The sequence below is a fragment of the Sarcophilus harrisii genome, chromosome 3, assembly GCF_902635505.1.
Source record: "Sarcophilus harrisii chromosome 3, mSarHar1.11, whole genome shotgun sequence".
Classification (NCBI taxonomy): Eukaryota; Metazoa; Chordata; class Mammalia; order Dasyuromorphia; family Dasyuridae; genus Sarcophilus; species Sarcophilus harrisii.
In genome coordinates, this window is record NC_045428.1 from 275,521,370 (window position 1) to 275,539,410 (window position 18,041).

The 18,041-nt window shown below is 35.3% G+C and overlaps 1 protein-coding gene across 1 annotated transcript; it reads right to left on the reverse strand.

The window, feature by feature from the left end:
• Positions 1–4,219: 4,219 nt before the first annotated feature.
• LOC116422357 (casein kinase II subunit alpha'-interacting protein-like) lies at positions 4,220–11,012 on the reverse strand. The gene is made up of 3 exons (XM_031959544.1): positions 10,867–11,012; positions 9,811–9,860; positions 4,220–6,816 (listed from the first exon to the last, which is right to left on the reverse strand). Exons 2-3 carry the CDS (start codon positions 9,839–9,841, stop codon positions 4,469–4,471), a joined length of 2,379 nt encoding a protein of 792 aa, XP_031815404.1. The 5' UTR covers positions 9,842–9,860; positions 10,867–11,012; the 3' UTR covers positions 4,220–4,468.
• Between the last annotated feature and the right edge of the window lie 7,029 nt (positions 11,013–18,041).

Genomic DNA, 18,041 nt, shown 5'->3' on the forward strand with positions numbered 1-18,041 from the left:
TAGGAATAGTGAATCTCTCTTTTCTTTGGGGCTCATAAAGGAGCCAGTTAGATAGGCAGAGAGAATAGTCACCATATTCCCTATTCTGCATCACATTTTGCTTTAGCATCTGTAAAGAATGGATTTCCTCAGATTGTTGAAGAACTACAAAATTCATGCTTTGTCTTCCCAAATAAGCTATTATGATATTTTCTCAATCAAACCAAGGAAAAGACAACCATGGTATCCATAAATCTGTCTTTATTCATATCAAATTACTCATCTCCAGTCCTGCTGTCACCTTGCTTCCAGACTGTATATTTAAAATTTTTCCAATCCATAACTAACCACATCTTCCAATGATGCAAGATTTTAGAATCTTTTCAGATTCTGAATAAGGCTTCTTTACAAAAAAATTATTGATATGTTTTATTTTTACATTTAGATAACATATTTCTCCAATTTTTTGAGAGTTGTCAGGGGAAAAAAGTATCAATAATAACATAATGAGCTCATCTGAAAATATATGCAACATTCCACATCTGTAGCATTCTCATTTTAAAAATAGATAAATATATTTTTGCTCTCTCTTCCACTTCTCAACCCTTTGAAGAAAAACAAATTACTTGCAACAAATATACCAAGTCAAGCAAAATAAATTCCCTCAGTGGCTGTATACAAAAACTTGCCTCTTTCTGCACCCTAAATCAATCACCTTTCGAATGGATAACTGGTTTTATCATTGATTCTTTAAAATCATGACTAGACATTGTACTGATTAGAGTTTTTAAAGCTTTCAAAGTTTAAAGCTGTTTGTTTTTTACAATGTTGTTATTATTGCATAAGTTACTGGTTTTACTGGTTCTGCTTATTTTATTTTTGATCAGTTTATAAAAGTCCTCAAAAGTGTTCATTGAACAAGCTACTTCAACTATGCTCGATGTTTATAAAACATCAGACATAAACATATTCACTTATAAATATTTCCATTTCTGTACCCCCAACTATTTGGAAAAATAGGTGAAAGAATTCTACAAAATTTTTTATGACAGATGTGGTGCTGATACCTAAATTAGGAAGGGTCAAAACAGAAAAAAGAAAATTATAGATCAATTCCCTATTGAACATTGATACAAAAATCTTTTATGAATTTTTCCCAAATTGTTTATACAGTATTAGAATTAATTGTCCATTTAATGTTTGATAGAATTCACTTGTAAATCCGTCTGGTCCTGCAGATCTTTCTTTTAAAAAAAAATCAATAGTATTTTAATTTTTCTTGCTTCCTCCCTTACCTCCCCCTTCCCAAAACAGCAAGTAATATAATATAGATTAAATATGTGTAAATCTTTTAAACATATTTCCATACTTGTCATGTTGTGCAAGAAAAATCAAACCAAAACAGAAAAAAAAATTAAGAAAAAGGTGAAAATACTATGCTTCAATCCATATTCTCCATAGTTCTCTCTGTCTGGATGCAGATGGCATGTTTTATCCCAAATCTATTGGAATTGATAACAAAAATAAAATATTAGCAAAGAGATTGCAGCAATTTATCACCAGAGTAATATACTATGTTCAAGTGGGATTTATATCAAGAATGCAGAACTGGTTTGACTGTATCAATAACAAAACTAATAGAAATGAAAATATCTTAATAGATGCAGAAAAAACATCTGACAAAACACAACATCCATTCCTAATTAAAAAAAAAAATTAGAAAGCCCAGGAATAAATGGAATTTTCCTTAAAATGATAAATAGAATCTACCTAAAATCATCAGCAAGTATTATGTGTAATGGGGATAAGTTAGAAGCATTCCCAATAAGATCAAGGGTGAAACAAGGTTATCCATTATCACCACTATTATTCAATATTAACTTAAGCAATAAGAGAAGAAAAAACGGAAGGTATAAGAGTAGACAATGAGGAAACAAAACGATCACTCTTTTCAGATGATATGATGGTATATTTAGAGAATCAACTAAAAAGTATTAGTACAATTAACAGCTTTAGTAAAATTGCAGGATATGAAATAACCCACATAAATAATTCACATTTCTATATGTTACCAACAAAACCCAGTAGCAAGCCATTTAAGATAACTTTAGACAATATAAAGTATTTGGGGGTCTACCTACCAATACAAAGCCAGAAACTATATGTACATACTACAAAACAATTTTCACACAAATAAGCTCAGATTTAAATAACTGGAAAAATATCAAGTGTACTTGGATAGGCTGTGCTAATTAAATATGTCAATTCTACCTAAATTAATCTATTTAGTGACATAACAATCAAACTGCCAAAAATTACTTTGTAGAGGTTAAAAAATAACAAAATTCATCTGGAAGAACCAAAGATTTTGAATATCAAGAGAATTAATGAAAAAAATGCAAAGGAAGGTGGCCTAACCATACCAAACCTAAAATTATATTTTCAAGACACAGACAGCAGGGCTATTTGATACTGGTTAATAAATAGTCACTAATCTAGTGGATCAGTGGAATAGGTTAGGTACAGAATACACAAGTAATCTAGTATTTAATAAACCCAAAGATTCCAGTTTTTTTTTTGGGGGGGGGGAGAGAGGATGGGAAACAACTCAGTGTTTGACAAAAATTGCTGGGAAAATTGGAAAACAGGATGGAGAAACTAGCCACTGACAGCATTTAACACCCTATACTGAAATAAGATCAAAATGGGTTCATGATTTAGACATAAAGGGTGAAATTATAAGCAAATTAGGAGAGCAAGGATAGTCTTCCTGTCAGATATGTGGAAAAGGGAGGAATTTATGGTCAGAAAAGAATTAGAGAACATTATGAAATACAAAATGGGTAATTTTGATTACATTAAATTAAAAAGGTTCTGTACAAACAAAATCATTGCAACCAATATTAGAAGGGAAGCAGAAAACTAAGCAACAAGTTTTTACAGCCTGTATTTCTGATAAATTATAAAGAATTTTAGAATTTTAATTAATTAATTAAGAATCTTATATAAGAATTATAAGAATACAAGTCATTCCCCAATTGATAAAAGATCAAAGGATACGAACAGACAATTTTTAGATGAAATTGAAGACATTTTTAGTCATGAAAAAATGCTCTATACAACTATTGAGCAGAGAAACACAAAATAAAATAACTCTGAGGTACCACCTTATACCTATCATATTGGCTAAGATGAGAGGAAAAGATAATAATAAATGTGGAAGGGAATGTGGAAAAACTGGAACACTAATACATTGTTGATGGGAGTGGTGAACTGATCCAGCCATTGTGGAGAGCAATTTGGAATGATGTCCAAAGAGCTATCAAACTGTGTATACTCTTTGATCTAGCAGTATATCTACTGGGTCTGTATCCCAAAGAGATCATAAAAGATGGAAAAGAACCTACATGTACAAAAATGTTTGTAGCAGCTCTGTTTGTGGTGGGAAGAAACTGGAAACTGAGTGAAAGCCCATCTATTGAGGAAAGACTGGAGAAGTTATGTATGTGAATGTAATGGAAAATTATTGTTCTATATGAAATGAGCAGCAGGCTGATTTCAGGAAATCCTGGAAAGACTTACATGAACTGATGCTAAGTGAAGTTAGAACCAGACTCTACAGAATACTGAAGTCACGTGGTATATCACAGTATCAGCAAGATTATGTAATGATCAACTGTGATGGACTCAACTCTTCTCAACAATAAGTGATTCAAGGCAATTCCATTAGACTAGGGATGGAAAATGCCATCCTCATCCAAAGTGACAACTATGGAGAATGAATGTGGATCAAAGTATTGTATTTTCATCTTTTTGTTTGCTTATCTGTTACATGTCATGGCTTTTTCCTTTTCAATCTGATTTTTTCTTGTACAACATAATATGGAAATTTTTTAAAAATAACTGCACATATTTAACCTATATCATATTGCTTACTGTCTTGGAGAGGGGAAAGGTAGGGGAGGAAGAAAGAAAAATTTGGAACACAAAGTCTTGCAAAGATCAATGTTGAAAATTTTCTTTACATATATGTGAAAAAAATAAAATACTATTAAAAATTTTTTTTTAAAAAGAGCAAGTATTAATAGGGAGTAAAGGAGAATATCTTGACTATGGCGAACCTTCTCATAACAACCCTATGAGACCTTTTAACAAGGTCCTCATAAACCTAAAAGAAAAATTTAGCCTTCTAGAAAGAATACACACAGTAATAAATGAGACATACAAACATAATCATCAACATGACAGAATCTGTTGTTCAGTTTATTTTCCTTTCTTTTTTGTAATATCACCAAGTGACTTTTGAGACCCTTCTCATGTTTCTTCACTGATAATGTCACTTTTTCTAAGACATTTTCCAAATGAGAACTTACTGACATGATTTTCTCTTCACCACTTGTGATCATTTGCCAAACATAATGTTAAGTATGGTGACCCCTATTTATAGTTGGTGATAAACGGTGAAATCATCAGGGGATCCTGGTTCTATTCAGGGAGGTGAAACACCTGAGGGATTTTGTGTACAAACTGTGGATGGGATGTTACGAATAGAAGATTTTTTTATATGGGGCAGATGGAGGACAAATTTCAAGCCCATCTCTTCTTCAGAACCAGGTAGAGGCCTAGGTATGACTAATAATAGTGCTTGACCAGAATACTTTGTTCCCTGAATGTGAGGACAGCCATTTGGGATCCAGGAGGCACAAGCTAAGCAAACTCTATAACTGGAGAGTATACGTCGGCCAGGCCGACGGGTGGCTCCTTTCATGCGACGTAGGAGAATCTGCTTAGAGATGTCTTTTTTAATTTTTTCCTGAGGGATAGAAGTGATGATGTTCTTCACAGTTATAGCAGGGATGACTACCTTCCCATCAATGATATATGGTTTGATGTGATTAAAACACCACGTGGCTTCAGTATTCTGCAGAGTCTGAATCTTATGTTGTTTGGTAGATTGAGCCTCATCTGGATGGTTAGTGCTCAGAGCCTTCTTGGTCATGTTATCACAGCCTTTTAGAGCTTCAGGACTGGGATGTGGTCCAAGTATGGGCCAGGGCCAAGAGCTCTGTTTAGGTGTTTTACAGTGTTCTGGGGCTGTTACAAGCCTGTTTTGACTGTTGTTAGATTCTTCTGTGGTGTTAGCATGCAGGTCTTTGTCTAATAGAGGGGCTATCTGGCTTTCTTTATTTGTTCTAGTCTTTGTTTTCCACTGGAAATGGAATACTTGGAGTGTGATTTCAGGATGGGAGTCTCCCATAGACTTAGCCTGGTGATCCACAGCAGGTTGCAGGATGTCCTGATGGGCTGGTTCCAATGGCACTGATTCACAGTGGTTATCAGCTAATTTTGGTGTACCCTGACTATTGGGTTTTAATATATCATTGTGGCAGTCAGTGCTAGAGATAATTGGGGTCTGGTGACTGGAGTAGGATTCAGATTGGATTTTATGGATTGGGTTTGATGGAACTGTCAGCTGGTGGTCCAGGCCTACTGAAGGTGAAGGTGGGCAATCTGGGCCCTTTGGAGACAGTGGTCCACAGATAGGGTTCAAAATAGCTTCTTCTTTGTGTTTAGAACTTAGTAAAGATTTCTCCTGGGCATCAGGCCTTAATTTTCTTTCAATCCGGTTGTCTGGGCTGAGTGTTTTTGAGGATTCTTGACAGGGAATTAATGGCACATTGGCACAAGTCCTTGGAACCAAAGTGGGTATGTCTTGGTGAACAGAATCCTGGAAAAATTCAGACGGATGCTTTAGGACTGATGGAATTGTAAATGAGAGATCAGAACCTGGAAGCCCAGAACATGTAGTCCGGTCCTTGGCTAGTTTATCCTGATGGTTTAATCCTTGTGGAGCCAACTCTGCCTGATTCTTGGAAAGTGGTACCTTTGTGATCTTATATTTAATGTGTGGTAGAGCCTTTTCACAGGGACCAGTCTCTGGTGCGTTTGTAACTTGCTTTTTTAAACTAGATGGAACCTGGGCTGAAGCACAAGGATCAAAGGGTGATGGGTGATTGGCTTGGAGGTCAGGATATGGTGATGGTTTTGATGTGGCCTTAAACTTATAAGATGATGTCAGTGAAGCCTCAGGTATTTGGTTATCACATGGAAGGGGGACTTCACCCTTGGGAAGAGAAAAACCACCTCTGCCTTGTACTGGGTGTTCCTGACTTAGTGATGGCAGGGTTTTTGCCTTGGTTAGGAAATTTGAACCTGATGATGTTCTAGCTATGGCTGTGACCCTTCCAGATTCTGAAGAGGTGAAATTATTCAGATATTTGGGGTGTGATGGGCACATAGCTGTGAGCATGGAATAGTGATTGTTTTGCAAAGACGATCCAGTTCTGACCACGGAGGGGTGGTCAGGACATTGTAATGAAGTGGTTAACCTGGGGTCCATGTTATCCTGGGATATTTTTGATGTGGAGACCTGAACCCAGGGGATCAGCTCAGATATTATCATAGCTCTGGCCCTAGACCCTTGGTTCAGAGATGGCAATGGTGTCATTATGGCCCTAGGAGAGTGGCTGAAACTTTGTGATAAGGAAGTAATCATTCCTGTCTCATTCTTGGAGTGCAGTAGAGCCTTATCCTGGGAACTGGGACATGCCAGTGTAGTCCCGGACCAGGCCTGGGGCCATTGTGGAATCTCAAAACACTGGTCAGTGACTGGTAGTAGGGTGGGTTTCTGACTGAGATATGGTAGATGCATCTGACATTCACAGGTCTGTGGAATCTTCGGAAAGTACTCAGGGCCCAAAAGAGCTTTGGCCCATTGGATTGTATGCAGTGAAGAGTCATCTAAGTGGCTAGAGCTGAACGGAGCTGTTACACGTCCTGCAGTTGGTAAAGACAGAGCAATTGTCTTTCTCCCATTCTCATGGGAAAGTGTGGGCAAAACATTGGCCCTAGCATAAGGTTTATGATTCAGGGATGGTTTAGTCCTAACATGGTGGGCAATATATGGTAATGTATGGTTGCCAGCATGTTTCCCTATGTTTGAGTGATTCTGGTGTCATCTTGTGACCAGAAAATGACAGCAACTTGATTCTTGACTGATGTTTGAGGTGAGGCAGTTGCTCAGACCTAACACAAACGTCTTCTCTGCATAATGGTACAACTTGACGTGTTGGACTAGTCAACAACAGTGCCTGGACCCTGGTGACAAAGGCCTTTAGGAGGAAACTGGGACAAAACTGTTAATGAAAAGACTTCGTGAAGAAAGGTAAGAACCTCATGTACCAGAAAAAGGAAGGTAAAATAGAAAGGAGAAGAGGGGATCCAAGTGTCATTATTTGAAGCTTGAAGGGACTCCAGAGATCATCAAATCCAATCCCTCCCTCTCTTACCTCAGTTGAGGAAACTAAGGATTAGGAAGGTAATGTATTTTATCCAAGGCTATGTGACTAGGAAATGGCAAGACAAAATTAACAAGGATCAATTAATAATATTAATAGTGTCATGGATCTATAATGTGGATTTCAACATATTTTCCCATCTTCTTATTTGATTCTCCCAAGAACTTCCTTAGGTAATAAAGCAGAGATTCTCTTTTGACAAATAAATAAAAATCATATTTATATTACTTGACATTTTACAAATACAATAATAATTTGTGCCTCCTAAATGAGCAAAAGAGACTACAAAACTGACTTGAACAAGGACCACAAAGTTAATAAATGTTGGAGCTTGGGCCTTGAGATCAAGAGCAGTGAGATAATTTGTCAAAAACCTTAAAGCTTCTTAGGAAGCAGTAAAGGCCTCTTCTATCTCTTTTCTGAACATAGGTTGAGAAAATCATGCTAGTGTTCTATTTTATTCCAAATTTGTTATACAGCCTCAACTGAGCTCTCACTCCTGCTAGACAATCTTATTATATTCTCCCCTTTCAACTCATTATTCCACTCTCCACAGTTGCTTTTCCAAATTTTTCACCCCTTCTCAAACCTCCACTCTTCCCTCTTCTTATACATTCTAAACTGAGAATTTTACCTCATAATTTTACTGAAAAATTAGAGGCTATTTTCCATAAATTCCCTCTTTTCCCCTCTTCCTCATTTCTTATAACTCAGATGCTTTCTGTTACTCTCCCCGTCTTTACCCCATCTTACATGAAGAGATAGCCTTACTTCATAGGAAGGCTAACTACTATCCCAACAAAGTGATTCCATTCTGTCTCATAACCTTCAACAGATTGTCTCCCTCTGCTACCTCCAATCTGTCGATTATCTTCAATCTTTCTCTGTCCATTGGTTCCTTCCCTATAGCCTATAAACACATCCGTGTCTTCTCCACCTCAAAAACAAAATCCTCTCTCTAGATCCTTCTATCCTCTCTTAACTATTGTCTTATATATTTTTTCTTCCCTTTTTCTCTATAATAGGCACCGTCATTCACTTTCCCTCTCTCTTCTTAATCCCTTGGAATTCAGTTTCTGATCTCATCATTCTCATGAAACTGTTTTCTCCAAAGCTGTTAATCAGCTTCTCTGCAGAATTTGAATCACTTTCTTATTTTCTTTCCTCTTGAGATTTTTAGAATACCTCTACCTCTTGGTTTTCTTTGTACCTATCTAGCTGCTCTTTCTCAGTCTTCTTTGCTGAAGCCATATCCAGATCACAGCATATGACAACAAGTGGCGCAAAAAGCTCTGTGCTGGATCCTCTTTTCTTCTCTTTACATTTAATTATCATCTCTATGCTATTAATTTTCAATTCTTCCTATCCTGGCTCAACCTCTCTGCTGACCTCCAATCTCACCTTTCTAAAACTAAATTCATCATATTTCCCTCTATACCTTTTCTCCCCACCCTAATTCTCCTATTACCATAGCAGAGGGAGACAACATCCTTCCAATCCCTTAGGATTACAACTTAGGTTTCATCCTTTTCTCTTCATTTTCTCTCCCATCCACCTACCCACCTTGTCCAGTCTGTTGCAAAGGCCTGTCAAGTTCACCTTTGCAGTATCTCTCAAATTCACCCCCTTTTCTCTGATATTGCTATACCTAGATGCTGACCCTCATTTTATGCTACGGATGGGTGTGCCTGACTCATATATCCTGCTGGTGGATCTGCCTGCTTCACATCTCTCTTCATTTCAATTACTCTTCCATTCAGCTACCAAAGAGATTTTCCTAAAGTACAAGTATCAAAAAACTCAATTGACTATCTCCTCTGGGATCAAATATAAAGTTTGGTTTGACATTCATAGCCCTTTATAACCTAGTTTTCTCCTACATTTCAGGTCTTACACCTTACTCTCTACCATGTCCTTTTTTGAGCCAGCAACATTGGCCTTATAACTGTTTCACAAACAAAACACTCCATTTTTGTCTCTGAGATTTTTCTCTAACTGTTCTCTAAATGTTCCCCATTTTCCTTCTTCATATCAATATATTAGGTTTCCTGTAACCCTTCAAGTCCTAAATAAAATCCCACCTGCTACAGGAAAGCCTTTCCCAACTCCTTTTAATTTTAAGGCCTTTAATCTCTTAATTATTTGCTATTTATTCTGTATGTAACTTGTTTGTTCATATGTTTGTTTTCTCCTCATTAGGTTGTAAGCTCCTTGAGAACAAGGAGTATTTCTTGACTTTTTTTTTGCAATCCCACAGTTTAGGACAGTGTTTGATGCATAATAAGAGCATAATAAATATTTGTTGACTGACAGAACCTCGATCTTCTGATTATGAGACTAATATCCTTTCCACAGAGCCATTTACATTTGAAGATCACATAGTAAAGCTGATCAAAAGTTGCAAAAAAAAATTATTTTCAAGGAGGGTTAAGATGGATGTCCCTCTGAGATAACTAAAAATGATAATTCTCACCTTTGGGGAACATCCTGGGTTTTCTTCCCATTAGTTTACCACAGGATTTCCTTAATAAACAGAAAACAAAAAAAAATGCAAAGAACTTTCTGATTATTGTGCGTTCCTTAACCCTCCTCCCCATCCTATCCCACCCCCAGTTAATTAGCTAGTTTAGCCCTGCCTGGGACAATTCATTTTTCATCCTTTTTCCTCTAGTCCTTCTGAATCATTGTGTGTATGTAACACATATACATGTATGGTTTTGTTGGTATACCTATGTATACATATATATGTACATATATAAATATGTATATACATAAAATTTATATACATATATATGAAAGGAAGACAGAGAGACAAGTAGAGAGACAGAGACAGTAAGTTGTTATATGATCAACTTATAGCTTAGATTTATATAATTGGAAAGAAAAGTTGAAATAAATCATTGTCTCTAACTACACCTCTCCTGCAACTTCCATATCCCCTCTTCTCTTCCAGCTTTCTTAAAATCTGGGTTCTATATAAAGGAATTCATAAAAGCTTTAATATGGATGTAAAGATGACTTGAGTATGGTACTGCCTTTCCTGGGGGATTTTAGAAGTAATTAAAGTTCTGCCAAAAATAATAAAGCTTTCATTTTAGAATTTTGAATATCATCCTTTGATTTCAGGTGTGTCTTCTTGCCAAGAATATCTTTTTCTCTAACCTTCCTAGAATCACTGTTGTTCCAGATTAAATATAAAATTGTCTATTTTTGAAAAACAATTCCAAATAGCATGTTTCCTTCATTCTACCTCCTCCCCCTAAACTTTGTTTTAAAATGTGTTTGTATTCTCAATTCAAAATAGCAATACAAATATTTTTATTTTGAGATTGTGAAGAATTCTGCAGAACTTCCTTTGTAAAGGAAAATTGTAAACCAACTGGATTATCAAAAAACTAGAGCTGAAAAATATGCCTGTCTGTCAGTCAAGGCTTTCTTCTCCCTTTAATTCTTTTCCTTTTTTCCTCATCACAAAAGATTATCTTGATTTCCCCTTGTATAGCCCATTTCATCCCCAAATGTTTCTTACCAGTCCAAGAAGAGGAGGAACTAGGGTTCCAAGGCACTGGACCAGTTCAATTATCAGTAGAATTGGAAGCCTATCAGGTCCTGTAATCAGTGAACACTAAGAGAATAAGGCAGGCCATTGGAGACAAAACAAATAACAAATAAGACCTTTTTTTTTTTTTTTTTTTTTTTTAAGAAAAAATCATTCTCCCAAAGAGAACTGAGATTCAGAGATAATTAGTTGTTCTTCCTTGGACATCTATTCATAAACTAAGCTGAGTCCAGACTCTACAGGGGACCTGAAATCACCCCCAGAGCATCAATTCATCATTGTCACCTATAATCATCACTTGGTTTAAGAGATTTTTAAGCAATGACCCTTGTCTTATTGCCTTCTCCTGGTAAAACAAAAAGCAAATAAAAAAAGTCAGTCTTCGGTTGTAATTATATTAAAGATGTGTTTTTCCTGTACCCTTAACAACTATTGTCCTCTCAAGATTTCATTAGATGCAAAGATCTTTAGTCCCTTTTATTCAAGATTTTAGCACAATACTCTGCCTGTGCAGACAAGCAGTCTTTTTCACAATTTTATCAGCCATAGTACCCTGTCTGGTGCTTTGCATATGGAAGTCACACAGTAATTATTTTCACATAAATAAGTTTATCGAGGCAGGTGGCACGGTGGATAGAACTCTGGACCTGGAATCAAAAAAAAAAAAACTTGAGTTCAAATCCAGTCTAAGATGCTTACTATGTGCACCTGGGTAATTCATGTAACCTCAGTCTGCCTCAGTTTCCCCATCTATACCACGGGAATAATAATGATACCCAGCTCTCAGAGTTGTGGTGAGGACCAAATGAGATATGTATAAAATGCTCTCTTTGTAAACCTTAAAATCACACATTCACACACAAACACACACACACACACACACACACACACACACACACACACACATAATTGTTGCTGCTGCTGCTACTGACCCTACCAAACCACCATTACTAGTTTTCCTATTCATTTAGGAAATAGAATCCATATCTACAACTTTGCTTTTGAGGAACATAAAAAAAAATATTGATGGAACAGGTCAAAGATAAATTTCCTCTCTGTTGCCCTAGCTCAGCAGTTCATAAAAAATTTGATCTTCAGAATCTCTATATTTTAAAATTTTATTAAAAATTCCCTATGGCATTTGCCATATTTGAAATAAAAAATTAAATCTTAAAAATATGTATTAGTTCATATAAATATAAGGAGAAGAAAATAAACATTTATATAGTTACTACTATATGCTCATTATTTTAAGCACTTTTTACAAATATCTCATTTGATTCTCACAACATTCTGAGAGATAGATGCTATTATTATCTCCATTTTACAATTTAGGAAACTGAGGTGAAAAGAGATTAAATGACTTGTACAGAGTCAGATAGCTAGGAAGTATCTGAGCCCAAATTTGAACTTCATTCTTTTTGACTCCAGACCCAGTGCTCTATCCACTGTTCCACCTAGTCGCCACATTATGGCTAAAAACAACCATAAACAACCCCATTACATATTAATGTAAATTACATATTTTATAAAAAATACTATATTTCCCAAATAAAATAAACTGAGAATGACTGTTTTAAATCTTTTGCAAATCTCTTTAAAGTCTGGTTTAATAGCGTCTCATATATATTTCTGTATTCAGTCTTTTGTAATATGCAAATTTGGCTGAAGTCACTGAAGATAATGCAGATATGTAGTTGGAAAAGGGATATTTTAGTGTGCAAATAATGTCTTAGGATTATTCTTAAAATAGTTTTGACATCTTGGACCCTCTGAAAGAGTCCTGAGGATTATCAGAGACTGCTCAGACTATACTTTGAGAATTGCTTCTCCAATAAATGGTGTTTGTTAATATGTATGAAATATTTAACAGAATATAAAGTGGTTATGGAATTGTTTGGAGAATAATTGGAAAGCAATAATCACTGGGGTAAATGCTGTACCGTATTCTTATTAATTTGTAAATTGAGGGAACTGAGGTTCTCTGAAACTAGAAAACGCAGCATGGCAAGTGACAAGATTACAGTATCAATCAGAAAAGAAACACTAGCTTCTGTTGCTCAAGGTCCAGAAGTTCAGGTCTCAGAAATCTAACATGGCCCAGACAGTGGAAAACAAAGTGACTCCAAAAAAAATTTATCTTATGTTTTTTGTTTTTGTTTTTGTTTTTCTGTTTCATAGTGGCTAAAAAGCTAACCTCAAAACAAAGAACACCTGGGGTCGTGTTGCCTCTGGTACATATTAGCTCATGTGACTTTGGACAGGTCACTTAAACTTTGTGTCCTTGGCCTCTCTCTAAGACTGTAAGTTATAGGGCCTTTCATCTTAACTTTTATCAGTGACATCCCAAGGCTAAGCACTAACTCCTATATTTTTAACTAACATTTACATAAGAATTTTAAGGTTTAGTTACATGTTATTGTATTTTATTCTGACGAAAATCCTGAGATAGACAGTATTATTCCCATTTTACAGATGGGGAAACTGGGATAGGCAGCAATTAAAATATTTGCCCAGAGTTGTTACATAGTTTGTAACTAAGTGAGGCATAACTTGATTTCAAGCCCAGTATTCTGATTACTTTCTAAGTTTATTTCTCACAATTGCATTGTACCTGAATCAAGGTTACTTAATAAAGATTTCATTTTATCATACAACTGTTCCCTCAAGCTTGCCAAGTATTGTTGTGCTTATAGCTCATAAAGACGTTTTAAGAAGGTTTTTTCCTCATTTTAAGGATTTCTTGAATACCACTTAAAATGAAGCCAATTTAGAATTTTATGTCCAAAACAGGGAATAACTAATCCAAAGGATTTAATTCTTCCTTAGTCCTCTCTCCCAAAGTTGGCTCCCCTGTCTCTTTCCATTTATTGGGATAAATTTTGAGACAACCCAGGGGTTCCCAGCTTAAAGGGAAAGACCTGGATTTGGTGTCTGTCCCTTGACTGACTTTATTAGTATATTCTCAGAGGCCATCAATTTTTTCATTCTCCCAGTTTTGGCTCCCCAAGAATGTCTATCCCAATTTGTTCCTGTGGAACTTGAGGATTCTTATGTCTTACCCTTTGCATAAAGTTGGTACCACAAGTCTTCTCATAAGAATTCCAGGAAAATCAGGAAATAGATTATTTCAAATGTTCCTAAAATTAGGATCTTTTGTGATTACTTCAATTCCAGTTTATGGGTCTTGGTGAATATTACCTTTTCCAATAGGGAAAGGCAAGGTAATAAAGTTCCCAGTAAAAACTAAGAATAAAATCAATGTGTTCACAAAAAAAAAAAAATACCTTTCTCCTCTAAGAGTACTATGTTGTAGGGTGTATAGAAAAAACGTGTGCCACCTTAGACCATAAAGCAGGACTGAGCAATCCTTTGGATATTCATTAGTCAAGGGATCTGAGGTTGTCCTGACATCATAAAGTATCATTTATCCTTGGCCTCTTATGGTCAGAGATGCCCCACCCATTTTTAGGAAACCAGTGGAGGGCTTGGGGAATACTATCCTGCCATGAGCTATGTTGGTACATTTGAAGTTGACCTAAATACTGTTTTCTTATTGGTTCTCATCAAGTAGTTGCTTTCTATAGGTTATTTGAATAAAAGTTATCATTGTTTTGGGTCAATAATGAAACTCCGGAGACTTTAGTTCCAATCTTATTTCTTCTTGTTGGAACATGTGTTCAGATCATGAATTGATGAGAGGAATTTGATAATTTGTTCTCTTTTTGATATATGAAAGGAGAAAGCATTATCTAAGAATAGACATAATTTCTCTTATTGGTATGGCTTTGAATTTATAACAACAAACTAACATCATATCACGTGCAACACATAATATTCATTGTTGGATTTCATTAGCATTAATTTACAAATGCAATAATTCCCATCCCCTTTTTCTCCTCTTCCTTTTTGCTCATCACTCTTATGTTTAGTCCCTTTCACATTCTTTTATCCCTTCTTCTTGTTCTACTTTTTAAAAAATGACTATATTGGCACTCAATAAAAACAGAGGCTAAGGACAAAAGTTGTAGAGAAGTTATAGTGAAACGATCACTTATTGGAACTGCATCTTCATCTCAGCTGTCCATATAATTTTGGAAGTCTCCTAGACTAAGAGTCACTGGCAAAACATTTTCGTCAGAAGAAGTAGTATCCATAACATCGGTCATCAACTAACAAGCATTTATTAAGTGCTATAAACCTGGTTCATTGGGCTAAACAATGACTGAAGATAGAGAGATATAGATATAAATATATCTATATCTCCATATAAACCCACATTCCTTCCCTCAAAGAATTTACATTATATTTGGAGAAACAAGATGTGAAGAAATAGGTATACATGATAAAGAATAGAAGGGTATATTAAAAGGGAAGTCTTGAACAGTATGATTGAATTATAATGGTGATTTAGCTGTGGCTCTGGGATAGCTCTTATTTTGAAGCAAAAGTTCAAATAGAATGGCTTTGGAGCCAAAACTATGTTTCAAAGTATTCAGATATGAGATTATCCTGGCTTTGGACCAGGACCCACAGTTAAGGGACAGAAATGTTGTCCCCAAGGTGATTTCACACTAGTTTTTGAGGTATTGTGATAGGAAATTGTGGCCCCGAATATGTTATTGAGATTTGGGAAAGTTTTAATTTGGTAACTTGGTCTTGCTAGTGGACTTGATAAGTAGAGACAAGGCAGGATATCAATTTGATTCTCACTGAGTAATATTGGTATGGGATGCTGGTTAAAGTATGAATGGTTGAATTTCTGTATAATGGTTCTAGTCTAGTAGTAACTTGGATTTAAGTCTACAGAATTTAAGTAACAGATTTAAGGCTTGTCTGTCTGGGTCCAATATCTCATTAATCAGGAAAGTGGGATTGAACTGAGCTGTTACAAATTTTTCTTGTGGTGGAAAAGACATGACCAAGTATGAGGGAGAAAAAAAATAAAACTTGTCCCTGGAATGATATACATTTAGAATTTCTCTTCAGGCAGTTTGGGAATATCACCATAGCATATCTCCTTTCAATGAATATTTTAATGATCTCTCTTGAAAACAAAATAATTATAAAAATTTTTACTATGTCAATTTAGATTCCAGGATGGCCTCAGAATATTAGCTAATATTTGTCTTGATGTCATTAAAAAAAAAAAAAAAAACTTCCAAAGCACTTTGGAAAACCTTAAATTTGTCTGACTCCAGGCAACAGTTGAGTCAACCAGCCTTAAATACATTAAATATCTTTTAATTTTGCAATTGTCCAAGTGATTTTATGGTATGGAATGTTTTCGTTTCTCAGGTTCCAATTCCACATTCACTGTTTTCTGTTTGTCTTTTCAAGTCTTGGTTTTGGATCAGAATTGCTCAGTCATTTTCATAATATTCTATTGGATTTTTCTCCTAGGTATACAATTCAGATTCCTGAGTAAGCTGGATATTCCAGCTAGCTCCATCCCTGCGTTACTCATTTCCTAATTAATAACAATTCATTCAACAGATGCTTATACATACCATGGGTCTTAAGAGGAAGGAAAGGAAGTATTTCTACCTTCAGAGAGCAAATAATTAAGTGGCAGATTGGAAGAAATATAGGTCAATAGCCAAAAGAAGGCAGTATATATGTCTTATAAATGATGCTGACTCCATGTTATGGGAAATGACAATGATGATGATACTTCCAGTTAGGAATATCCAGGAGGGGCTTCATAGACTTAAATGTCAAATCTGGATCTCAAAAAAGGATAGTGTTTGAATAAGCAGATGGAACAAGCAAGGCATTCCTGGTGGAGGAAGTAGCATGATAAAAGTTGTCCCATTAAGTCAGCACAAGCTTCATTTGTAGAAAAGCAATCAGCTTGATTGGAGTTTTAAGATTTGGTAGTGACATAATAGGAAAAAATTAACAAGATTACTGGTATCAAAATTATCATCAAAGAATATTTATTCCTTTTTCTAGACAGAACATTCAGCAATATAGTCTGAAATACGATAGCTGGGTTTTGAAGGCTAATCCGAGATCTAGTACCAGCTGTGTGACTTTAGGTCAGTAAGTTGGGTTACACTCAGTCCTTTTGGGCTTCAGTTTATTATGTATCTCAGATAAGATCATCTTGTTGATAGCATGAGTTGCTTCAAACTTTCTCCTTCTACTTTCCAACTTCTCTCTCAAAAACATAGGATTATTAAAAGAACAGTGAGTTTAAAGCTAGAAGATTTGAGTTCAATTCCTGTCATCTAACTAATCTGTTGCCATGAAGTGATTCCCAATAAGCACTCACTCAGTTCTCTAATTTGTTAAGTGGGAAATGATGAAGTTTACACTTACCTTCCTCATATTGTTGTCATGAAGAAAGTCCATAATAAATATTTACACAATATAAAAATGTCAACTAAATTAGTCATTACTTCCAAGAAACATGGAATGTGCAAATTTAGAGATATCTCTACTCCAAAAGTTCACATAAATCAATATGTGCCCAATCTGAGGTTGAATTTCCTGAGCTTATATTCGTCTAATCAGCCACAGTCAGACACACTATAATTTGAATCTGACATGACCCTCAAGTGGATAATTATTCAAAAAATAATAAATGAACTGTGTACCTCACCTAGCTATTTAAAAATAGAAATACAGATTTATAATGAATCTTAATTAATGAATGCCTATCAAATTGCTTGGATAAAAACTTTTTTCATTTTATCTGCCAATAATTATTTATCTTCAATGGGATTCACTTAAAATTATCCAAAAAAAAGTGTTCTCATAGATATAAGCTTCCAAAATAGCTGTATTATTCAGTAGTTAAGAGCACTGGATTTTGACTCAAAACACCCGAGTTCAAATCCTGCCAATACAGGTGTGTGATTCTCATCAAGCCACTCAATTTTTCAGACTTAGTTTGCTTTTGCTTAAGATGGGATAATTAAAAACATCTTCCTCATAGGTTTGATGTAAATATCAACTAAGAGAATACATTGCAAACCTTAAGATATCATATAAATTATGCTATGATTATTATTCATAAGTGATACATTTATATATATTTATTATTATTTTATCAAATTCATATTAAGAATCAGTTATCTCTAAACACACAAAAATTTCCATGTGAAAAGTATCAAACAACTGAAGTCCATAATTTATTA